The sequence below is a fragment of the Acanthochromis polyacanthus genome, chromosome 5, assembly GCF_021347895.1.
Source record: "Acanthochromis polyacanthus isolate Apoly-LR-REF ecotype Palm Island chromosome 5, KAUST_Apoly_ChrSc, whole genome shotgun sequence".
In the NCBI taxonomy this organism is placed as follows: domain Eukaryota; kingdom Metazoa; phylum Chordata; class Actinopteri; family Pomacentridae; genus Acanthochromis; species Acanthochromis polyacanthus.
Window position 1 is genome coordinate 39,755,393 of NC_067117.1, and position 26,013 is coordinate 39,781,405.

Genomic DNA, 26,013 nt, shown 5'->3' on the forward strand with positions numbered 1-26,013 from the left:
ACCCTTTAAGCTTCAGTCAATTCCAGCCGTTTTCAGTACAAAAAATCGCTAATATTCTATTTTTAAATAAAAAAATTACGAAAAATGCGGGGAATATTGGACGCGCATCGGGAGGTGCATTTCCTTGAAAACGACCGATTCGGGGATTTTATACCGACTTCAGGACATGTTTGGACAAAATAGTTTACTGGCTTGTGTCATCTGATGTAAAAGGTTGGATTATGGCCGTTTTTGTGGAATCTTTTTTTTTGTGTGTAATAATAAACCCGGAAATGTGAGTCGCGCTGTGTGCTTTGAAGCCGTGTATAGAGAACGGATGGATGAATATTTGTTTTTGTCGGACAAATGTGTTTTTCTCACCCGCTGTGGAATCGCATCTGAAAGTGGTTTTATACCGGCGGATTCATGAGAATCTAAGCTTTCCATCGGTGTATAGTGTTTGTATAATCGCGTTTGCAGCCGTCGGACATTCTTGAAATTCCTATGCAAATTAGTGGGTGTACCGCCGGCGGTACACTGAAGCTTAACTGGGCAGTCGTTCAGATTGAAGGAACAGTTATTTATGTTGCAGTGGCAATTCTGCACTGATACAGTATTTTTGTTGTACACACTTCTGTTGTGTACACACTTCTTTCTTGGAAGCATCCATCCATCCATCCATCCATCCATTTTGTTTCCACTTATCCGGGGCCGGATCGCGGAGGCAGCAGTTGAAGCAGGTCGTCCAGACGTCCCAACCCCCAGCAACGCTTTCCAGTTCTTCCTGGCGGATCCCGAGGCGTTCCCAGGCCACACGAGATATATAATCCCTCCAGCGAGTTCTGGGTCTGCCCCGGAGTCTCCTCCCAGGCGGACGTGTGCGGAAAACCTCCAAAGGAAGTCTCTCTGGAGGCATCCGTATCAGATGGTCAAACCACCTCAACTGGCTCCTTTCGATGCGAAGGAGCAGCGGCTCTACTCCGAGCTCCCTCCAGATGTCTGAGCTCCTCACCCTATCTCTAAGGCTGAGTCCAGCCACCCTACAGAGGAAGCTCATTTCGGCCGCTTGTATCTGCGATCTCGTTCTTTCGCTCTCTACCCAAAGCTCATGACCATAGGTGAGGGTTGGAACGCATTACTGCTGACGCCGCACCAATCTGCCTGTCCATCTCTCGCTCCATTTTCCCATCACTCGTGAACAAGATCCCGAGATACTTGAACTCCTTCAATTGGGGAAGCAACTCCCTCCTCTCTCAGAGGAGCAATCCACTGGTTTTCGGTAGAGAACCATGGGCCTCGCGACTTGGAGGTGCTGATCCACATCCCTGCCACTTCACACATAGCTGCAAACCACTTCAGTGCGTGCTGGAGTTCACGGTCTGAGGACGCCAACAAAACCACATCATCTGCAAAAAGCAGCGATGCGATCCTGAGGCCACCAAACCGGACACCCTCCCACCTACGTCTTGCGATCCTGTCCATGAAGACCACAAACAGGATTGGAGACAGGATTGGCGTCCTGCTGATGCCGCACCAATCCGCCTGTCCATCTCTCACTCCATTTTCCCATCACTAGTGAACAAGATCAAAACATACGGCCGCAGGGGCTAATGCCCCGGACAACATAGCTCCCAGGATCACCGAGACACTCAAACCCCTCCACCGCGATAAGGTGGCGATTCGACGGAAGCAGAAAGAACAAATCCACAAATGCCATGAATGAAATCAGATTACTAAACTGAATAAATGATGTAATTTTAGCCACAGCATTAAACAAATCAAAAATATTTTCATTTTTGCCAAAATGAATTACTACTTATTGAAAAGAACAAATCAGTTCAGCTGATTTTTAATGTTTCCTCTAAAAAAAGCATTTTTCACTGCAGACCATAAAAATTGAAGCAAATTGGGCATGTGGTCGTCAACTAGCTTGTTGATGTTTTGTCCAGATGATTGCAGACTTGTAATAACACCGAAAATGAAAAGGTGTTCTTGGTAAATATGTATTTTTTCAATGAATGTCATGCACCTATTAGAGTTTAAGATATATACACCACCATTCAAAAGTTTGGATTCACCCAGGCAATTTCATGTTTTCCACGAAAACCCACAATTTCATTCATGTGCTAACATAACTGCACAAGGGTTTTCTAATCATCAATGAACCTTTCAACACCATTAGCTAACACAATGTAGCATTAGAACACAGGAGTGATGGTTGCTGGAAATGTTCCTCTGTACCCCTATGGAGATATTCCATTAAAAATCAATCGTTTCCAGCTTCAATAGTCATTTACCACATTAAAATGTCTACACTGGATTTCTGATTCATTTAATGTTATCTTCTTTGAAACAAAAATTCTTTCAAAGAGGACATTTTTAAATGACCCCAAACCTTTGAACAGTAGTGTATGTTAGATTGAGGATTGTGTCTAACAAAAAGGATATGTGATGAGATAATTAAAATCATTAACGTGACTTTCCCTGAATAAGCATACAAAAAAATCATGAGTGGTTTAGTCAGTAATTGACTGGATATTTCTCTGAGCACATCTTTCTCGATATGATTTTTGCTACATATTTCTTCTATATGTGATATACAGACTACAAGTTTACAGTGTAAATAAACTACAAAACCCAGTTTGATCACTGTTTTAACTACACAGATTAATGTGCTTCCTGATTGGGGGCAGGTGCTTTGCCAGGACCCCAAGGTAGCATTATTACATGGTTAAGGTTACCTCCAGCCTTGGTTTTAGTCACATAAGCACATTGACTGCCCTGTGTTTACTCCTCAGATGACCACAGCAGGGTGAAGCTGAGGCCGCTGGCTGGGAAAGACTCCAAACACACAGATTACATCAATGCCAACTATGTGGATGTAAGTGCTTTCATTTGGACATCTCAAATGCTGACCTGTGTCTGTGTGTGTGCATACAAGTGGGTTTACATTGCTGTGATGTGATCATGATGACTGCAGAACAACAAAAAAGAATGATCCAAAATCGCTGGATCTGGCTTACACTGTTTTCTCTTGGAACAATAGTTTAGTGATATACGAGTGTAGCTCAAAAAATACAATATATTTCAAAAAAAAATTTTGTAATGAAAAATTTAAAAAAGTTGACTTTCATATATTTTACATTCATTTGACGTCCATTCATCGGTTTTCTCTGCACTGTTTTATCCTCATTAGCGTCACGGTGGGGGGAGTGGGGGTTGGTTGGTTGATGAACTGAAGTCACTTACTTTCACTATACCGATGACGATTCATGCAGTATAAGTATACAACAGCTGTTAGCAGAGTGTTGTATCAGAGCATATTAATGGAAAGTTGACTAGATGGAAATTGAGGCAGTAAAAGATGCACAAGCAACAAGGATGACTGCAGCCTTGAGAGGATTGTCAAGGAAGTTGATTTAAAAACCTTAAGAACAAGAACTACCCAACACAGGAGTCTTCAGGAAAGGAGCTGCAACTGTTGCATTCCTAATATCAGTCCTGAACCAGAGACAACTTCAGCAGCATCTTATCTAATGAGGAAAAGAACTGGACTGTTGTTCAGTGGTCCAAAGTTCAGATGAGAGTAAACAGCAATCAAGGTCCTGGAGTCTAGATGACGAGTGGAGAGGCTCAGGATCCAAAGTGTTTGAAGTGCAGTGATATGTTTCTGCAGTCTGTGAAGCTTTTTGGTGTCATCTGCTGGTGTTGGCCCACTGTGTTTCATCAAGTCCAAAGTCAACGCAGCATCTCAGGACATTTTAGAGCGCTTCATGCTTCCATCAGTTTCATAAAGATAGTGATTTTCTTTTCCAGCAGGATGTAGCACCTGCCCACAGTGCCAAACTATTAGCGAATGGTTTGCTCACCATGATGTTACTGTGCTTGATTGGCCAGCCAGCTCACCTGACCTAAACCATAGAACTGAATATGGGATATTATAGAGGAAGATATGAACACCCTAGTGAAAAACAGACGAGCTAACGGTCACTTTCAAAGCAATCTGGGCTTCAATAAAACCTCCACGCTGTATTCATGCAATAAATTGTGGGAGCCCCAACCAAATACTGACTATAAATAAATGCTTTCAGAGGTTGGACATTTCTGAATTGCAAATCCCTTTTTAAAACTGATTTGAGGAAATATTCTCAAAATTTTAAATACTGGGTTTCTGATTTTGATGAGCAATAAGCAATAATCATTGAGATTAAGGCTTAAACTATTTTACTTTATGTGTAATAACTATACAATATATGAAAGTTTTCATTTTTAATTCAACTCCAAACACATTACTTTTTCAAAATATCTTGTTTTTGGATGCACCTACAACTTCTATAAAACACATAAGTCAGACTAATACTCTGTCTCTCTGTTATTCATGTATTAGGGTTATAATAAACCCAAAGCCTACATCGCAGCTCAGGGACCTCTCAAGTCCACTTTTGATGACTTTTGGCGGATGGTGTGGGAGCAAAATACCGGCGTCATTGTCATGATCACCAACTTAATGGAGAAAGGCCGGGTATGTATCAGCACAAACAAACTAGGTGGATATTTTTGAATGTTTAAGACAATGTTTAATAATTTGTTCCTCTAATTTATTAAACTTGCCAAAATGCTGTGAGTCAATACCGAGGCCCAAGTGGTATGCATACTGGCACACTGACTTCTCAAAGCAATCAATAATTTTGTTATACTTGTGTCCTTTCTTTTATTAAAAGTGGAACAGTTTGCTGTCAGATAGGTCTGTGGACCTGTAGGGTTCTGGTGTTGTGCTTCATGCAGCTGTCTGAGGTTAATGGGTGGGTGATCTTCAGTTTATAAATGGTGTTTGACTTTAAGGATAATTATTAAACAATAATTAAAAAACAACAGAAAGGACAGCATTATACTATTGAAAGTACTCCTCCTTTCAGTGTAGGTATCCATTAATGAACCAGAACACTCACAGTCACAAATGAAGTGAATAATGCTGATTGTTGTTATATTTGAAGGTAACAGTTGGTTGTCATTGTTTACATGCTGAATGAAGGACAAATGGAAAATGTCTTTGACAAGATCCAAGCTGGCTCCCACAGCTCAACAGCTAGGTTGGAGCATATTCAGAATGACCAAGTCTGTGGGGTCCGCAGGATCTTGAGTGCCGGCACAAGTGTGATTCTGCATGTGTGCTTTCTACATTCTGCAGAGAAAATGCGACCAGTACTGGCCAACAGAGAACAGTGAAGAGTACGGCCACATGTTAGTCACACTAAAGGACAGTAAAGTTCATGCCTGCTACACTGTCCGCCATTTCACACTGCGCAACACTAAAGTCAAAAAGGTGAGTCTGTGAGAAAAGCAGTGGGATGTCCTGTCTGCAAGCTTTTGTTGAGAAAAAAAAACAAACAAAAAGAATATTTTGTGTTGTTGATTAGTCTGGTTTCCACTTTTACCCTGAGGATCATTACAGTTAAGACCAATGCAAAAAAAAAAACCTGAGTAAAGACTAAGATTAACCGACATAAAGGATCATTGTTCCATTTGAATTGCTACTATTGTAATCTGAAATGACATGATAATAACCAAATGAATACAGCCCTTCAGCCTTCCTCTACGACTTTGATAGCTGAGTAAACACAACTGAAGTACATATTTAAGTCTGAAAAGTTAATGTCAATTATGCATTCTCTGTTCTGATTCCTGAGTAATTTTAAAGTCATCTTGTCTTTTTGTAATTCCCCACCCCAACGAACACCTTCTCTTCCACCCCGGGCGGGACGGGGAACTCAAAGGCGCGGGCTCAGAGTGAACGGACAGTACTCCAGTATCACTACACCCAGTGGCCAGACATGGGTGTCCCAGAGTATACACTGCCTGTTCTGTCATTTGTACGCAAGTCCTCAGCCGCCCAGATGCCTGACATGGGACCCTTGCTTGTCCACTGCAGGTAATGTTTCTTTGCTGTTTTCCTTTTACTGCAGCTGCCTTCCTCACTGGGTTTCTCAGCCAACTTTTACCTCTAATGTGTTGAACTGAGTTGTCCAAAACTACTGCTTTATTTTTGTTTATTTGCTTGTTTTGATGTTGTTGTGTTGTTTTACACACCGTTATATCAGCCTTTTATGATGACCAGGAAACAATTTTAAGGTGGGGATAATATGTCAAAAGACATTCAGATTTTGTTTTGTGTGCTTTTTGTAGACTGAAATCATATAAAAAGTCATTTTGGATTACTGTTAAGCAAGACAACAAATCCACTGCTTTGCACATTTGTTCCTGCCTTCTAAATATAGAAATTTCTACAGTTTAATTAAAATCTTATTTTTTTAGGAACCTTTAACTTTGTGCTTTCTGAACCTACAAATGTTATTACTAAAACTGCATATCTAAACAGTATCAGTGAATCTGCCATCACAGCTGCCAGCATTTTACAGTAAAGTGGTTGAGGAATTTACTGGTAATTGCCCGCTGCCCTGGGGGGAACGAGAAAGAAGCTCTCTGCACTGATCTGAACTGTGGTCGATAATAACTCACTCTGCTGCGGTTGTAGACACACTCATTATTACCATTTTGTACTAGCACACATAGAGACATTCTCCAGCTCATTATGCAAGACACATAGCGGGGAGAGAAACATTCACTATGCTGTTCTGCTGCTTTAAAGCAACAGAAACTTAAGGTTCTGAATTTGTAAGTACAAAATATGTGCTGATTGTATTGATGACCGTGCTGTCAGCTGAAACTGTTCAACAATACTCCACTGTTCCCTCCACTGTCTGTATTTTCTGATTCAGTTATTCAATTCTGAAAAGGTAAAAATGCATTTTTTTTACTAGCAAAAAAAGTGTCCACATTACAGATGCTTTCATTTGTTTAGATAACTTTCTTTCAGCGATAATTTCAATGCAGCTGGTGCAAAACATGTTATTAAATCAGGAAGATGATGTTGTCAAAACATGCACACAAAATTCTTTCTGCACCTTCTAAGTCGGCCATTGTTTAAAGTTTTACTTTCACATTAAAAGTGATTTAGAATAATTTTGGCCAAAATTAATTTTATAACAAACTTGCATGTGATGAGAGCAAAGAGCACACTTTCTATTATAAAGTGTAAACAGGACTTGTCAGTTTTTCTCTGTTCATATACAGTTGAACACACAAACTCCAAAAGTTGTGTTATTCTCCACCACAGCTCAGATACAATGTCTGGGAAAACAGAAAGAGTGTTGTTTACACTAAACATATTATGTTAGGAAGATATCCAGCTCATCAGATTAAGTTTTAAACCCTGATATTAGCTGCACATAAACCTTTAAATATGACTGAAGATTATTTCCTTATCACATCCAATTGAAATTCTTTGATTGATGGACAATATGGAAAGAAGAAACAGTTTTCTTGTTAATATGGGGATCTGACCATTGTTTTAAGTCAGTGCAGAAAACTTGCTGATAAATCCTGAAAGATACCAACTAAATAATTTCCACATATTTGTTCAGGTCTAAATCTGTTCTCGCCAGGCATGCCTCGCTGTTCCTCAGAGTTATTCTGTTGTGTTGCAGTGCTGGAGTGGGGCGGACAGGGACATACATCGTCATAGACAGCATGCTGCAGCGGATCCTGGACAAGAGCACAGTTAATGTACTTGCTTTCCTCAAACATATACGCACCCAGCGCAACTACCTAGTCCAAACTGAGGTTTGTATATTTGTGTCTGTGAGTAAAATTCATTGCTTCATTGTTTCCTGTGGTGGAGCTTAGTGTTAGCATGAACATTTTGTCTACTGGCCAGTACTGGCCAGTTTGGGCAAAAATATGACATGTATGAACGGATCAAGTAAGGTGGGTCTGTAGGATGGGCGCAGTCTCGACACTCCTGGTGAGACTGCAGTAACAATGTCTTGGCAATCAGACTATGGCATTTTGCAACATGTTTCGTTTAAGTGGAAATTGTAATGTGTAATGTCAGCAGACTAAAGGCAATGAATCATTCATTAGAAACCAAACTGTATTCTAAACTTTAGACTCATCAAAGTACCACATTTGGCAGATATAACAGCTGAACACACTCATTCTTTCCACAATGGAAATCAAATATTCTTCAGAAAGTTCTTCCTTCTCTGCTGCAGAAGTTCCCATACATGTGTGGTTCTTGTAGGTTCTTTGCTTTCACTCTTCTGTCCAGTTCATCCCAAACCAGCTCCATGAGGTTTAAGTATGGAGACTGTGCTGGTCACTTCATGTTTTCAAACTCACCATCTTGTTCTTTTTTTCTATGGTAGTTCTTGCAGAGCTTGGACCGATGTTTTGGGTCATTATCTTGCTGTAGGATGAACCTCTGATCAACTAGAACACATCAGAGGGTGCTGCATGATGCTGCAGAATGCTGTGGTAGCTGTTTAGGTTCAGGGTACCTCTCACGCTGTACAAGAACCGACCCTGGATCCAGAAAAACAGCTCCAGACTATCACGCTTCCTCCTCCATGTTTGACAGTTGATGTTCCACACTGAAGAACCATCCTTTCTCCTACTGGATGGTATACAAAAATTATTCACGATGAACCAAACACTTCAAATTTTGATTCAGCAGTCCAAAATACCTTCTTCCAGTCTTCAATAGTCCATAAGTGGTGTTTCTTGGCCCAGGAAAGCCTCTTTTTCTTATTCTGACATCTGAATAACGGCTTTCTTGCTGTAACTCCACCTGTCAAACCTGCAACTCCAAGTCTTCTCTTCACAGTGGAAACTGAGACTTTTTACCACAACCAGTATTGAGCTGTGCATGAAGCTGTTGTCCTGTGAGCTCCTGTCACCAAGCTGTTGACTCTCACAAACTTGCCTTCTGATTCTGTGTTGGCTTTGGGTCTTCCAGATTTCTTCCTGACAGAGTTTCCTCCAGTTTCTGAGCCTTTTGATGGTGAAGAAAGTTGGACTCACTGACACCTTGACTTTCTTTGCAATTTCTCTGTAGGAAAGATCTACATGTTAAAATGTTATGGTCTGTCTCTCTTCTATCGTTAATTGCCTTTTCCTTGCCATTTTTTTCAAACAACACACTACTTTCCGCAGTACAATACTGTTCAGATAATGCCCTGAAGACAGAGGGGGTTGGAAGTAATCTAGAAAAGTTGGGACTCCTGTAGGATTTGGCAGCAACAACTTTCAATAGAATAGAATAGAATGACTTTATTGATCCCTGAAGGGAAATTCAATTGTCTGGTCTCATCTTCTTGCTTTTGAATTAAACAGTCTGATTGCTGATGGCAAGAAAGATTTCCTGAATCTTTTAGTCCTGCAGCACAGGACTAGGAGCCGTCCACTGATGTTTTGTTGTTCATTGAGGCAGATGTGAAGTGGATGATCCATGTTTATCAGAATGGCCTCCATTTTTCTAAGTGCCTGTCTCTCCACCTCATCTTCCAATGTGTTCAATCCGATTCCAACCACAGAGCCAGCTTTTTTAATCAGTTTGTTCAGACGCCTTGCATCCTTCTGTTTTATGCTGCCTCCCCAGCAGAGTGCAGCATAAAACAGGACACTTGCTACCACAGACTGATAAAACATCTGCAGCATCTTACTGCAGATGTCTATTGATCGAAGTCTTCTGAAGCAAAAAAGTTGGCTCTGGCCCTTTTTGTAGATGAAGTCTACATTTTTAGACTAGTCTAATTTATTGTCAAGATGGACACTTAAAGCTGCTGTCCGGAGTTTGAATCGCAGCGTCTCCCAAAGCACTGTTGGTCCCACCCTGCCTCCCTCTGATTTCGCCCCTTTATTTGTGCACGCCCGCAGTACATGAGAGAAGTGCCCGGAGTGCTGCAGCATCTCGCCTGTTTTACTGTTTTCCACTCTTCTACATTTAGTACATTTAGTAAATAATAAAGGAATTACGTTAGAATGCTGTATTGAGTCTAACTTGTCCTAATACCAAAATAACATGAATCTGCTAGGACGAACGAGTAAAGTTTCAATATGTGATTACGCTCGTGTATCCCTCTCGATGACGTTGTTTATCAAACTTAGTGCATTTACGCGTGTATATGTGTTACATTGTTTATTTATTTCTATCTAGAGTTCAGAATTGCATGACTCCTCTGACGAAGAGTATGTCCCAGACGCTGGGCATCCAAACGAAGCCGTCAGGCGGGCTATGGAGGCCGTGGTCGGGGAGCGACGCGAGCACCCCGAGCCAAAAAACGTCCTGCAGTCTCTTGGCCTGACAAGCCGTGGGATTGGTAACTTTTCTGGAAGTTGCTGAGCCCTGAAGCTCTCTCCTACACAAGCAAAACAAATGTGCGCGCGGTTGCGTAGTGCGTAGCTCGCCCACCTCTGCATGGGCTTGCTTGCTCTGCGCGTAACCGTTGATTGACAGCATGACAAAGCTGAAGCTCGAACTTGATTGGTCGGCAGTGACCGGCGCTTTTTGGAATAACATGGGGGTCTATGAGAGGAAGGCGGAGCTCAGGAATAAATTTTCATATCGCGTTATACTAACTTTATATTATAGTATCGAACTAGACTAACACATTTAAGCTTTGTTAAAAAATGATACATAAATTGAAAACAAACGGAAACTCCGGACAGCAGCTTTAAATATTTATATGATGTCACCACCTGGATGTCCATACCACAAGTGTTCACTGGCTGAAGAGGGGGTTTGTGTCACAGAATCTGGTTGGACCTGAGCAGAGGAACGCACCACCGAGGCAGAAACGAAAGGTTTAAAGGAAGTTTTATTGGAGACTGATGTTGTACTGAGAGTTAATGAGTCCGGGGTGAGATATTGTGTTCACCTGGAGGTGGGTCTGGTTCCGGGGGGAGAAGGTGCCGGGGATCGGCGGCCGCAGCCGGTCTGGTGGGGGGGAGTCGAGTGGGACGCTTGACGGTACTTGGATCCCTGGCGGCGAAGGAGTTCTTTAGAGCAGGCGGAGGGCAGGTGACGGCGGGCGCTGACGTCAGACAGTGAGAGGAGAGAACGAACTGAATGGAGTCTGGGGCTCCAGAAGAATGCCAGGCAGCCGGGGGTCGGAGAGGGAATTCGGGGAAGGCTTGCGTGGTCCAGGAGGTCTTGTGACGGATTTGGGCTGAACACGATCGGCAGGACGGCGTCCGGAGGATTCGGTGACGGTAGGCAGAGTTCGACCGGCGGGAGTCCAGGCAGCTGGTTCTGAGTGAAAGCAAAAGGAGACAGGACGTTAATCAGAGTCTACAAACACTGTGTAGCAACTAACAACGGCTGGATCGAGAACTGACGATAAGTCTAGTGCAACAATCTGGCGAAGAATGACGATGTGAGCCGGTCTTAAGTATGGAGGTAGGTGATCAGTGAGATAAGTTTCAGCTGCCCAGGCTCCCGCGAGTCAGCTGATTGTCAAAGCAGAGCCAGCCGTGTTCAGCTTGGCTGCTGCGGGGGAGAGAGAGAAAGAGAGAAGAATGAGAGAAAAAGGTATTGGAAGCCAGATAGGGACAGGAAGAAGAGAGGGCTCTGACAGTTTGGATCTGTGGAAATCTATGATCATTTCTTTGTCTTTGAGGCGTTGAGTAGCAGGCAGTTTTTCTTTACTCCAGTCACTGAAGGTGCTTATCAGATCTCTGCATTCAGCTTCATGTCCATTTCTGATACATGCCACGATAGCAGTGTCATCAGAGTATTTCTGAATGTGGCAGGACTCAGTGCTGTATTTGAAGTCAGATATATCAACACGGTCTCACGGGGATTCGTGAAACTGTCACGTCAGTTTTTGTTTCGGTTTCGTGCGCACCGACACGATGTCGTCATGTTTTTCGTGCCGCTCACCACGAGCGAAACCCGCTGTGGTAATCACATCTGAAAGTGGTTTATACCGGCGGATTTATGACGATCTAAGCTGTCCATCGGCGTTTGCGGCCGCCGCCGCCGCCGCCATTGCGGCCGCCAGACATCCGGCCACAACAGCGGCCGGATCACATCTGAAAGTGGTTTATACCGGCGGATTCATGACGATTTAAGCTGTCCATCGGCGTTTGCAGCAGCGGCCGCGGCGGCGGCCGCTGCTGCAACCGGATGTCTGGCGGCTGCAATGGCTGCTGCGGCAGCAGCCGCAAACGCCGATGGACAGCTTAAATCGTCATGAATCCGCCGAATTTGCATAGGAATTTAAAGAATGTCCGGCGGCTGAAGCGGCGGCCGCGGCGCCGGCCGCAAACGCCAATGGACAGCTTAGATCGTCATGAATCCGCCGGTATAAACCACTTTCAGATGTGATTACCACAGCGGGTTTCGCTCGTGGTGAGCGGCACGAAAAACATGACGACATCGTGTTGGTGCGCACGAAACCGAAACAAAAACTGACGTGACAGTTTCACGAATCCCCGTGAGACCGGGCTGGATATATACAGTGTGAACAGGAATGGAGCCAGGACTGTTCCTTGTGGAGCCCCAGTACTACTCATTAATGTCCCAGAAACACAGTTCCCCAGCCTGACAAACTGCGGCCTTCCTGTCAGGTCATCTGTAATCCATGAAACACAGGAAGGATCCACTCCCATCTCTGTGAGCTTGTCTTTGAGGATGGTGGGTTGGATGGAGTTGAATGCATTTGAAAAATCAAAGAACATGATTCTCACATAAACTCCAGGTTCCTCCAGATGAGACAGGGCACGGTGAAGCATGAAGAGGATGGCATCATCCACTCCAATGTGTTCTTTGTATGCAAACTGCAAGGAATCCAGTTTGCCTTTGACCTCAAACCTCAGTAGGCGTAGGATCAGCCGCTTCAGAGTTTTCATGATGTGTGAGGTCAGAGCAATAGGTCTGTAGTCATTTAGTTCAGCCGGACATTTGATTTTGAGAGGGGTCTGGCTGCAGACCTCCACTCTCAGGACCCTTCCTTGCAGACCTGCACTGTGAGGTCTCCTCCACTCTCAGGACCGGAAGTTTATTCGAAGCCTTTCAAAATACAAGCGAGTATGCTGGAAGCACGTATTTATCGTTTCCCATGTGAATATACTATATGTATATAATGTAAATATGATTTAAAAGCGAGTATACCAGAAGCCTACATGTTTTCTAGTTTTCCGTGGGCATTATTTTATGTCTAAATATGTAAATATTATTTATGTGTATTCATGTTCGATTAAGATTTAAAAAATACTATGTTTCCAGTTAAACTGGATAAAATGCAAGAAAATCAAAAACGGCATGACCAACGACAGTTTTTCTGCTGATAATTAATGCAAACTAGAAGTACAGCTATTATGATCCCCTTAAAACATTATTTCTCATTACTGCATTATTTTACACCACCGTATTTTGATTTAATTGGCTAAAAGGACAGCTGTTAGTTTAGTTTGCACCACATATTCGTTTTAAAAATAATACATCTGTGTGAATGCACCCTAATGTGTGATGGTATAATGCTTCTACACTCCAACCTATTGCTGACTGTTCTTTGTTACCATACTATTATTTATTATTGAAAATGTAGCCTCCTGCACTGTTGGACCCATTTACACATTGATTTACTCCATTCTTTTATATAGGTATATAGTATGTGTTTACAATTATTCATCTTCTTCTCATCATAATCCATTTAATAATTACTTAATATTGTTTGTGCTATGTTCTTACCTTGTGCTGTCAGACCACATGGATTTGCCAATGGAGGATGTAAGGGTTGATTCATTTTTTTGATTAAGTTTTGTGTATTCAATTCACTGAATTACTGAATACCTAGTTACATGACACAGAGAGCCAATAACCTCTGTTACAGGAGAAAACAGTAGACACAAAACAAACTTTCAAATGTTTTATTTGTCCTTGAATTCACAGTATGCCATATAGCCTCGATTATCCATAACCTCTTCACAGAAGACAAACATATCCTCAATGTTGTAAAATAAAAACTTGAAGGGCTCCAGAATAAATTCTTTCTCATCATCATCAGTGTCCTGGGTGGCATCGAACAAGTTTGCCAGTTGCTGTTGAGCCTCCTCAATAGATCTGCTGTCCATGTTTAAAATTTCTGGCATCTCCACCCTGCCTGTAAACAGTTGTGGGTTCCCCTGCACCCATTCCGCTGCTTGTTTGCAGTGGACCACAACTTGGCCCACCATACTGGTCTACAGAAAAAAAAAGTGTCAGCTTTTTGTCAAGGCATGAAAGATCATCTCACAAAATTTAACAACATGGAACTGGAGAGGCCTACCTCTTCTTCAGTTGTCTCCACCTGGTGAGCTGGTTCCATTGTTCCACCTGGTGGCACATTTTCTTCCTCTCCTCAGCCTAAAAAGTATTATTTCGCATTAAATACAAGCAAAGGTCACAAAGTCAGTTTAGAAACCATGTCCTGGGATGGGAAACTTGACATAAGATTGACTGAAAACAACTAATAAAGACTGAGAAAAAAGGACTGCAAACTGACCTCAGTCATGTCATCCAGTTTTCTCTTCAGTCTAAAACCCATGCCTTGTTTTCTGAACTGCAGAAATGCCATTGGTGGCATCGACACAGACACTCATGAAGTGGTTCTTAACATTTATGTCCTTTGATTTTCCACTGTGTTTTCTCTGGATATGTTTGACCATGTTTTTTTGTAGACTGTCTGGTTGCAATGAGGGCATTTATCCCTTTTCAGGGATAATCTTGAACGTCTTTTCTCTGTGGCAGCAGGTAAAACCAAGGAGGGCACTGCAGCTGTATCTTGCAAATCTTGAGAGGTTGAGACTGTGGCTTGCAGGAGCATGGACAGAGGTGTGGCAGTTGAGGTTTGTTGCTCTGCTGAAGGTGAAATGGAAGAGGAGAGATCCGGCATCAAGACCAAGGTGGACTCTGCAGCTGTATTTTTGTGGGTGGGAGGAGAGGTCTTTTCTGGAGAGGCAGCAGTCATGGCACGCTGGCAAACCTCCAAGTGTTTGGTCATGTCTGTCCTTCTCAAAACAGTTTTACTGCACACAGGACAATGGTAGTGTCCCTGATCCCTGCAGTTCAGTCCACATCTGCATATAATTTTATCTAGAATAAAATCGTGCAAAAAAAACATCTTAGTTAAGGACCAATGTACAAGTACACTCTTTAAGTACTGTTTATACTCTCTTTTTGGGTGCGGGTGTACACTCACACCCCATTTCAGCAACATTCTAAAGTTTTCAACTTTTCACTTAAAGCTGCTGTCCGGAGTTTGAATTGCAGCGTCTCCTAAAACACCGGTGGTCCCACCCTCCCTCCCTCTGATTTCGCCCCTTTATTTGTGCACGCGCGCAGTACATGAGAAGAGTGCCCGGAGTGCTGCAGCATCTCGCCTGTTTTGCTGTTTTCCCCTCTTCTACATTTAGTAAGTAATAAAGGAATTACGTTAGAATGCTGTACTGAGTCTAACTTGTCCAAATACCAAAATAACATGAATCTGCTAGGACGAACGAGTAAAGTTTCAATATGTGATTACACTCGTGTATCCCTCTCGATGACGTTGTTTATCAAACTTAGTGCATTTACGCGTGTATATGTGTTACATTGTTTATTTATTTCTATCTAGAGTTCAGAATTGCATGACTCCTCTGACGAAGAGTATGTCCCAGACGCCCCAACATCTTCCTCCAGAGGTCGGGCATCTAAACGAAGCCGTCAGGCGGGCTATGGAGACCGTGGTCGGGGAGCGAGGCGAGCACCCCGACCACGGCATCTAAACGAAGCCGTCAGCCGGGCTATGGAGGGCCGTGGTCGGGGAGCGACGCGAGCACCCCGAGCCAAAAAACGTCCTGCAGTCTCTTGGCCTGACAAGCCGTGGGATTGGTAACTTTTCTGGAAGTTGCTGAGCCCTGATGCTCTCTCCTACACAAGCAAAACAAATGTGCGCGCGGTTGTGTAGTGCGTAGCTCGCCCACCTCTGCATGGGCTTGCTTGCTCTGCGCGTAACCGTTGATTGACAGCATGACAAAGCTGAAGCTCGAACTTGATTGGTCGGCAGCGACCGGCGCTTTTTGGAATAACATGGGGGTCTATGAGAGGAAGGCGGAGCTCAGGAATAAATTTTCATATCGCGTTATACTAACTTTATATTATAGTATCGAACTAGACTAACACATTTAAGCTTTGTTAAAAAATGATACATAAATTGAAAACAAACAGAAACTCCGGACAGCAGCTTTAAGTTTTCATTTTCTGATAATCATTTGGCTCACATAACTCATGTAAATTTTGACTTGCAGAACAGAGAATCTGATTCTTAACTTTTTCTTTTATGAAAATGACTCTATAACCGTTTAGGGTAGATCATTCCCCTTTTACCAGCCAAACCAAAACCTTCAGTAGCATTGTCTCATACTTAACAATACAAGCACACAGACAAGTACATTATGCTTACCTTTAAATAAAATGCCACCTTTTTTGTGTGCCTCCAAGTGGCTCTGCAGCTTGGACAGTTTGGCAGGTTTAAACTTTAGGCACAGCGGACAGTGGAATTGTTTGCAGCATGTCTTGCAGCGTTCAATTTTGGGCGAGCTGCCGGCTGTTAGGACTGCAATATGCATCTGCAAGAGAAAAATTATGTCGTAATAAGTCAAACAAAATTATACAAAAATATATATGGTGACTCAGTTGTTTTGGTCTTCTGGCAGGACAATGGCACATTTTAGTGAGCACTATCACGTGCACAAGACGACTTCAACAAGTTATTATACAGTGGAAACCAGTTAACGTTGTAGTGATCATGGATAACGTTACCTATCAACCGCTTATATGGATCAAAATGCCCGGGACAAAATAATTTTTGTGTAAATGCTGTTTGCAAACGACAGTGAAAGCCTTCTAATGTCAAGCTAATCCCATATATATCTAAATAATACAGAGTGTCTTTAGAGGCTAATCAACCGAGTGAATCAACCTGGTTAGCGCTAGCCACCGTTAGCCTAACTACGATAACAATGCTACACCGTAAAGTCCAAAACTCGATTCTTTCAAATTAATATAACTTAACAGGGCGATGTATAGTGTGCAACGTAATGTTCTTGTGAATAAAGGCTGTTTCTGTTTCTTCGTATAACAAAAAGTTGTCACTTGACTTTTACTCACTTTGTTGTCTCCGTACTTGACATGGGAAACGCTAAATACGTGCTTCTGGCATACTCACTTGTATTTTGAAAGGCTTCGAATAAACTTCCGGTCCTGAGAGTGGAGGAGACCTCACAGTGCAGGTCTGCAAGGAAGGGTCCTGAGAGTGGAGGTCTGCAGCCAGACTTGTTGATTTTTGGTACTGGTACAATACAGGATGTTTTCCATAGAGCAGGCACCCTCCCCAGCTGTAGACTCAGGTTGAAGATCCTGTGGAGAGGTTGACACAGTTGTGCAGCACAGTCTTTAAGCAGCCTTGGACATACACCATCTAGGCCAGCTGCCTTCCCAGAGCAAAGTCTCTGAAGCTCCAGCATCACCCCTGTCTCTATGACAGAGATGGATACAAGTTCTAGAAGGGAAGAGGCTGCAGCTGTGGAGACGTGTGTAGGAGACGGAGGAGAAGGAGGAGCTATAGTGGGGATTTCCATATGTTGAGGAGAAGAAGGAGGAGCAGCAGTGGAAGTAGGTGTGTCCACAGTGTCAAATCTGCTGAAGAACAAGTTGAGTTCGTCAGCTCTTTCTACATCACCCACTATTGGCTCCCTTTTGTTTTTATTGTTGTGTCCAGAGGTGGTAGTGATTCCTCTCCACACATCACGGATGTTACTGTGTTGAAAATTCCTCTCTATCTTCTTTTTGTATTCCATCTTTGCCACCTTCAGTCTCCTCTTCAACTCATGTTGCAATTCTTTGAGCCGTTCTTTGTCACCATCTCTAAAAGCTTGTTTTTTCTGGTTGAGGATTGCCTTTATGTCGCTTGTGATCCATGGTTTGTTTTTGGGGAAACAGCGAACAGTCTTTGCAGGTATGACTGTGTCTCTACAGAAGTTGATGTACTCATTAAAACAATCAACCTGTCTGTCAATGTTCATACTGTCCTCATCTGTTTCCAGAAGCACATTCCAATCTGTTGACTCAAAGCAGTCCTTTTGAGCTTCACTAGCTTGAGGAATCCATCTTCTGATTTTGACTTTAGTTGCAGGCTGTCTCAGCACACAAGGTTTGTAACACGTCTGCAGGAAAACCAAGTTATGATCTGACCTGCCCAGTGGTAGGTTGATGAACCAAGGCTTGATCAACCTCCTCTGCTGCAGAACAGCTTTAAGTTGTTAACCCATTTCTGTTCCCTGAAAAAGGCCTTTTTGTAGAATTCTGAAATGTACATTATTTTTCAGTTTCAGGTAACCTTACTCTTTTTTTTTTAGCCTCAGTGGTACTTGGATCCTATCACAAAGTTGCTGTTGCTTAGGCATACCACCTACCAAATCAGATACATGTGCAATGATCTGCCATACCAGCAGGTAATTAACAGATGACTTTTGTTTCACCTTTTTGGCTTGTCCAGGAACAGTATATCTTCATACATGATGCCTTGACAGAATCCATTTTGGGGAAAGAGACAGAAGTATCAGTCAGCCAGCTTCACAGCTACTTTAACACAATCACAACACCAGGACGCAGTGGGAGGACACGACTGGAGAAACAGTTTAAGGTAAAGGGGCATTTTGAACTTCTCACATAAAATAAGACCTCAGTAACCTAGCAGTATAAATGACCAGAAATGAATTTCTTGACTCAAAGGTCTGTGGAAAAAATTTATCTTTTTTCATAACATTGCAACAAATAATAAGCAACAAAGTCTACTGTTGTTGTTTTACCATCAAAATACAGTTAAAGTCCATTGTGCTACATTTAAGAAATATCATAAAATTACTGTGAATTAAATAGTTAATAATTTTATTTTAAGGGTCAGATTTTGGGCAAGGGGCTTTTTGCTTTATAATGATAAAAATCCAATCAGTAGGCTTCTCCTCAAATCAGTAAGTAATAAATTAATTATAGAATATTTATATTTATCAATTATTTAGTCTTGAATTACACAGTTTATTATTATTGTACAACATTTTCTCATCATTCTGAACCGGCTTGTGCTGGGTATGATATGACATCTGCTGCTTTAATGCTTTGACAATAAGAAGGTCCTTCATGTGGTTTCATTACAAATGCTGTAATGTTCAAGGTCTGAACTTGATGGAGTATGTGCAGAAAACAACAGCTGTCTTTGTGATGGAAATGTCCCATGCCTTTTGATTAGAGTTTGTTTGCTGCTGAATTTAGTCAGTTGTTGTAGTGCTTTTGTTTTTCCTTGTGGTTGTTTCACAGTTTCTTTGAGCCACTTGGTTTGGTGTGCTTTTCTGTCTTTTCTGTTGTGAGCCGCTGTCTGTAGTACTGTCAGGTTTGTTGTTTAACTCCACTGAGATTGCTGAAGTCTTTCAAAGAACCGAGAGACCGTTTTGTGTGAATGGGTTGATTCATTCAAAAATAGCTGTATGGGAATAGCATTTTTGTTCTCAAAAGTAGATTTTTAGTTCATTTAATCATTAAATTCCATATATACAGATACATACCAGATTCATTCATTCTATATCCACAATAAAAGCTGCGAGGTAGATTTTGTGTGACAGCTCATCTGTGTGATGTGAAGATGTGATGTAAGCCTAGTGTGACCTGCTGTCAGATCCTGATCCTCACTTCATGCTCTCTCTGAAAAAATCTCAAAATACAGGAATTTCATTCGGTTACCAATGCTGTTGTTCAATGTTGTAAATATTTCCATTCTGTCTTTGGAGCCTCACGTTGATCCTGCTGCTGTCTGCTGCTGAATTAAACAAACTCAGAGGCAACGGTTCAAACAAACTTCAGCTCCTCTTAACATCTTGTTGAGAAAAAAAACTCAGATTACATTCATTATTGCAGAGTGTCAGTAAACTTAAGCTGTTTGTGTCAGTTTTCAGAGCAGTAAGGTTTAATTATTCAGTGTGTGGGGTTGATGTGTGGTGGTTGGATCACTTTTTGGAAGAGGAACAGTACAATGGAGACAGATAACACAAGCACTTCTACTGTTCAGCTTTTTATCAACAATGCAACTTTCTGATTTGGATTCTGTGTTCAGGTCACTTCTCTGCCAATTTACATGTAAAGAAGCTAAGTACTATCACTCTCAACTCAGCATGTGACCACCGCAACCAATCAGAACAGTGAAAGGCTTACACTGAGATAACAGTCAATGCAATTCTCTTCAAGAGACAAACAGAACGGTTTAAACATGTAAATGCATAATGTAATATTGAATGATTTAATTACCTAATGTGTAAACACAAATATGTGAACACTAAAAATATTTTAATCAGTAAATGTTACTATAAATATTCACATTTTTAGTAAATTAACTACACCTATTACTACCAAAATATGAATTTTAATTTTATGCAACTTACAGTACATTCATTTCATTGCCTAATGGATTTGAAATTGTAGAGCACAGTGTGCCAAAAAGTTGTGTTGTGATTTTGGTAAGCAAACTGTCTAATGAGCACGTCTGTCATGTTTTTGATGAGTATCGATCACTTCACACAACTCAAAGTGCCGCTGCTGGGGCGTGTCTATCCGTTAATGTTACAGCACAGTTCAGACGACACAGAAATGTTACAAGGTCCAACCCAAAGGCCTCTTTCTGGAAGGTGTATTCTGTCTCTCCCTACTTTTTTCTGCACTAACACGAGCCAGACATGTCCTGGTTTTGTTCAATTCTGTTACCCAAGGAGCTTTATATGTGTCGTCCAGCATTAGTTGAGCTTAATAGCTTTCATGAAGGTGGCTGTTTTGGTTAAAGCTGAATTAGGGTTAAGGTAAAGAGGGACAACAATTAGTAGAGAGACAATTTGTAGCTAAACTGATTACAACTGACAGTAACCTTCTCTGCTGGCTCTGTTTGAGATGGAGAGTTTTTTTGTGGAAAATAAAACTGTTTCCTACAAGTAATGAGTTGGTGTGAAATTAGAACATTTCCTTTTCTTTTGTGTTTCAGCTAGTTACTCAGTGCAATGCAAGATATACGGAATGCTTCAACGCTCAGAACGAGAGCAACAAAGAGAAAAATCGAAATTCCTCCGTGGTGCCATGTAAGTGTTACATTGATGTGGAAACATATTAAATGTGACGTCACACTGCCACGAGCAGCAGTAAGTGTGCAGGGGAAAATAACAACCTCCAGTAGCAATTTCAAAGCATTTCGATTAAATAAAGTCGGCTACCTGTTTTACTGCATTATTGAAGACTGACACATGGAGAATATTTCTGTCATGTCTTAATCTGACAGATAATTTTGAATTTGCTTGAAAAACATGTGTGTCTGTTTTGGTTTGACTAACTAAAATTTGACATGCTGGGCCTGGTCACATGTCAAAATACACTGTAATTTCTTATTATTTGATTTTTAAAAAATTGGCTTGCATTAGTCTTTTGCCAGTGACTTTTTTATTAACATTTTAACCATTAAAGTATACAGTACATGGCACGTCAAACAGCAAAGCTACCAGAACTAATCCAGGAACAACCTTTAGACTTCTAAATGCTACATCAACAAAGTGTATTTATGGCTTAAAAAATATGTTAGTATAATTCTATGATTTGCTTTTCTTTCCATTTGGAGCCTTTGAGAAAACCTATTTTCAATTGTGTTTGTAAAGTATATGCTTGTTTCGCTAACATGTAGCTGACAATGTAGCTGTGAATGGTCTATTGTGTGTAAGTTTGTATAATGTATATTTTTATCTGCTATTGTGTAATTGTGACCTGCCATGGGAGAACAGAAAAAAATTTCTTTCATGCAAACACTGGTAAAATACATTAATTGCTAACATGTGTTTATTTTTTTAATAAAAGCAGTTATTTTCCCATAAAGATAACATTAAATGAATGATAAATACAGTCTAGACATTGTTAATGTGGTAAATGACTATTTCAGCTGTAAACAGCTGATTTTAATGGAATATCTCCATAGGGGTACAGAGGAACATTTCCAGCAACCATCACTCCTGTGTTCTAATGCTACATTGTGTTAGCTAATGGTGTTGAAAGGCTCACTTGTGATGATGGGTGATCCAAAACTTTTGAACAGTAGTGTATGTGTAATATATGAAATGCAATTAATTATCCTCAAATTTACTGTACAAAACTTCTGAGATTTCGTATTCATAGCTGTTTCACTATGAATTTGGTTTGATCCTTAGAAAAAAAAAAGTTTCAAAAATGTGAACGTGAAAGACAGCCCTGTACTTGTAATTTCAGTGTAAGAATATTGTTTTCATTTCACAGAAAGCCATTAGCTACGGAGTAATGGATTACTCTATTGTTTACATGCTGTTTGCTCTCAGTAGCATTGATCAGCTACACTCCATCATCTACAGCTGTTACACAATCTGTTGACAGTGGCTGTTTCACAGTGAATGAATGAATATGCACAGATTGTCTTTTTTTAAAAATGCCTGTCCTCCATACCCCTACCCTCTCTTTGTTTCTCTGCAAGCAGCGGAGCGAGCGAGGGTCAGCCTAGCACCTTTGCCCGGGATCAAAGGCACCGATTATATTAACGCCTCTTACATCATGGTCAGCACTTCCACTTCTTCTGTCTGATCTTTTCCCTTTCTCCTTGACATTTTGACTCAGAGCAAAATACTCTCACCCAATGTCACTGGACGATCTTGATAATGTTATACTCAATCCTCAGATTTGGAACCAATTTAAGGTTCATTTTCTCATCACAGTTAACACATAATTTCAGAGCAGAAGAATTCAGAGATTTGCAGTAACAAAATTAAGGAATGTGCCTTTTTCAGGCTCCATGGACAGATATGTTTTCTTACATTAAAGTAGGGGACAAAAAAAACTCAAACACTGTAAAAATCAGTTCCTCTTATAGTAAAGATCAAACTCAAAAACACTTGATTCTACACTCAACATAATGCAACTCAATAGTCTCTGCCAGAAAAAGCATATATCTCAAAGACATAACACTAAGCATCTCAAAGGGTTCAAGATTATTCACTTTGAACTTAAACGGTGTAAAGTAGGTTGCCTTGTAAGCACAGTTTCAAATGCATCAGAGCCTACCTATACCTTATATTAAATGTGATTGACTCAAACACATCAAAAGTGACAGCAAGTCGAGTAAACATAATGACATCAAAATCTGAGGTCCACAGCAAAGCAAAGACAGCGTACCCACAGCCAGAAAGGGTTATGCATAACTTGTGACCTGGATCGTTTTTTCATTTAGGTTTTCATATGCTGTTAGCTAGTAATTTAGTTTGGTCCTGTGGACAGTGAATTCTTGACCCCGGGCCCTCTGACCAGTTGTTTTGTTTTTTTGAAGGGTTATTACCGGTATAATGAGTTCATCATCACTCAGCATCCTCTGCCCCACACTACAAAAGACTTCTGGAGAATGATCTGGGACCATAATGCACAAATTATTGTTATGCTGCCTGCCAACCTTGGACTGGTAGGAAACACCCACATACACACATATATACTGTGTTTGAGCATGTGTACACCTGACCTTGGGCACATATAGTACCTGAAACACAGGAGGCAAATTTCTGTTGCATCGTTGTGGTTAATAGCATCAGACACACACACATGCAGGCACATGATGTGGAAGTGAGTTGCCAGAGACATACTGCAAAGGTCAAATGTTGCAATAGTTCATGTGCACAGTTCAAATGTTGTCATTTACAGTGTCATGAATAAGTATTTCTCTCCTTCTCAAATTCTTTTTTTTTTGCACATTTTCCCACTTTAATGTTTAAGATCATCAAAGAAATGTAAATATCAGATAAAGATAACCTAAGTAAACACAAAATGCAATTTTTAAATGATGATTTTATATATAAAGAAAAAATATATTCAAAGCTACCTGGCCCTGTGTGAAAAAGTAATTGCCCCCTAAGCCTAATAACCGGGTGGGCCACCCTCAGCAGCAACAACTGCAATCAAGCATTTTCTATACCTGGCAATAAGTCTTTCACATCTCTGTGGAGATATGTTGGTCCACTCTTCTTTGCAGAATTGTTTTAATTCAGCAACACTGGAGGGTTTTCGAGCATGAACAGCCTTTTGAGATCATGCCACAGCATTTCAATTGGATTCAAGGCTGGACTTTGAACACTGAGGTAAGGGAGGCCTGCAGTTCTTCAGATGCTGTCCTGGGTTCTTTGTGACCTCCTGGATGAGTCTTGGGGTAATATTGGTCGGCCGGCCACTCCTGGGAAGGTTCTCCACTCTTCCATGTTTTCTCCATTCGTGGATAATCTCACTGTGGTTCACTGGAGTCCTCATGCTTTCGAAATGGCTTTGTAACCCTTTCCAGACTGATAGATGTCACTTACTTTGTTTGTCATCTGTTCTTGAATTTCTTTGGATCGCAGCATCATGCTGAAGCTTTTTGAGATCTTTTGGCTGACTTCATTTAGTCAGACAGGTTCTATTTAAGTGACTTGTTGATTGAACGGGTCTGGAGGTAATCAGGCTTGGGTGGGGTCACTGAAATTGAACTCACTTTTCATAAAAATGTGATTGTCCACAGTTAATTCATGATTTAACAAGGGGTGGATTGATTACTTTCAACATAGGGCCAGGTACATGGGTTTGAATAACTTTTTTTCTCTTAAAACATGAAATCATCATTTAAAAACTGCAGTTTGTGTTTACTTTGATTGTCTTTGTCTCATTAAAATTAGTTTGGTGGTTTTAAACATTTAAGTGGGGGAAATATTCAAAAAATAAGAATTCCAGAAGGGGGCAAATACTTCTTCATGACACGGTAGCTACTTTCACAAACTACAAAAGTACTAAGTAATGCAATATTTTAAAATTGAAAGTGTTGCCAGTTGCACCTTAAAGGAACCAGAAGTCAGAGTAATGTGATCAAGACTGAAAACCACAGAACAAGCTAAACTTCAAACTGTAGTAAAAATATGTGCATTTTTACAGGCAGCTTTTGTTTTAGACAAGCAAGCTTGTCAATTACAAAACCGTTACAAGTGTGCAGCTGTATTATTTTCATCTAACTGTTGGATTACTGTGTTTCTATTTATAAAATTGGTAATCACATCTCAATGTTGCAATAAACCCCATATGTTGAATGTTGCAAAAAATACCATAACATGTGACACCTCACACAGCAATGAAATCATGTGTGTGTTCTTCTGTAGGCAGAGGATGAGTTCGTGTACTGGCCCAGTCGGGAGGAGGCGATGAACTGCGAGGCGTTCACTGTCACCCTTATCAGTAGAGACCAACTCTGTCTGTCCAGCGAAGAGCAGATCAGCATCCACAATTTCATCCTGGAAGCTACACAGGTTGCTGTGTGTCTGTGTGTGATTTTGAATGAGAGAATGGAAATTCATGAGAAGTGGCAAATTAACTTATCCCTCTGGATATTGTCTGACTGACATGTAATTACAGGTACAGTGACAGAAGTAGCACACATTGCCTATTGTTCCAGCAGGTCAGAGAATCCAGGAGCAGACACAGATCAGGCAGGGACAGGTGACAGCTTCAATAATAAGAGAATAGAAATGAAACCAATGCAGAATGAGGAAACTACACTAAAATAAGCAAGCAGACTAACAAGTTTGCTCTCAAGGAAAAAATGTCATCGAATTTCACAAAATGACAAAATATAATTAAGTGGGAAATTACCAACACAAGTAAGGAAAACTGATGAGGAGAGAGAGTATAGCCAAACCTAATCGAAAAGGCTGGAATAACAAAAATTTACATAATCTAACAAACAGGTTGGAATCTAAGGACAAGTAAAATTAAAGGCATTAGAGGAGATTTAATTTCCTACGACTTTGAACGTAGCATGCGCATGCGCACATACAACCTCTCCCTCACCCCCCTCTAACTTTCCCCCTCTTAACATTTATGAAGAAATGCCCCCCTCCAGAAACTTGCGTAGGACTCGTGAAGTTGTCTTTTACGGCTGGGTCCCCCTGGATCTTTATCTGCCATTATGTAAAAAAAGATGAGCAAATCAAGTCACCAGCTAACTACGAAGCTATACCAAAGCAACACATACAGAAAACACATAAGTCCAAGGCGGACGTAATCTAAGT

General features: G+C 41.2%; 1 protein-coding gene across 3 annotated transcripts in view; it reads left to right on the forward strand.

Moving 5' to 3' along the window:
- Window positions 1–26,013, forward strand: part of LOC110970352 (receptor-type tyrosine-protein phosphatase gamma-like) — a 532,505-nt gene that overhangs the window by 492,382 nt on the left and 14,110 nt on the right. For all 3 annotated transcript variants that reach the window (XR_007941817.1, XM_051947993.1, XM_051947994.1), the window contains exons 17-26: window positions 2,778–2,860; window positions 4,367–4,501; window positions 5,168–5,302; window positions 5,754–5,908; window positions 7,524–7,659; window positions 18,396–18,542; window positions 20,919–21,012; window positions 22,422–22,498; window positions 23,265–23,393; window positions 25,105–25,251. Coding sequence is in view for 2 of the 3 variants with exons in the window: in XM_051947993.1 (XP_051803953.1) it covers window positions 2,778–2,860; window positions 4,367–4,501; window positions 5,168–5,302; window positions 5,754–5,908; window positions 7,524–7,659; window positions 18,396–18,542; window positions 20,919–21,012; window positions 22,422–22,498; window positions 23,265–23,393; window positions 25,105–25,251 (1,238 nt within the window). In the remaining variant the exon portion in view is untranslated. The remainder of the gene's footprint in view (window positions 1–2,777; window positions 2,861–4,366; window positions 4,502–5,167; window positions 5,303–5,753; window positions 5,909–7,523; window positions 7,660–18,395; window positions 18,543–20,918; window positions 21,013–22,421; window positions 22,499–23,264; window positions 23,394–25,104; window positions 25,252–26,013) is intronic.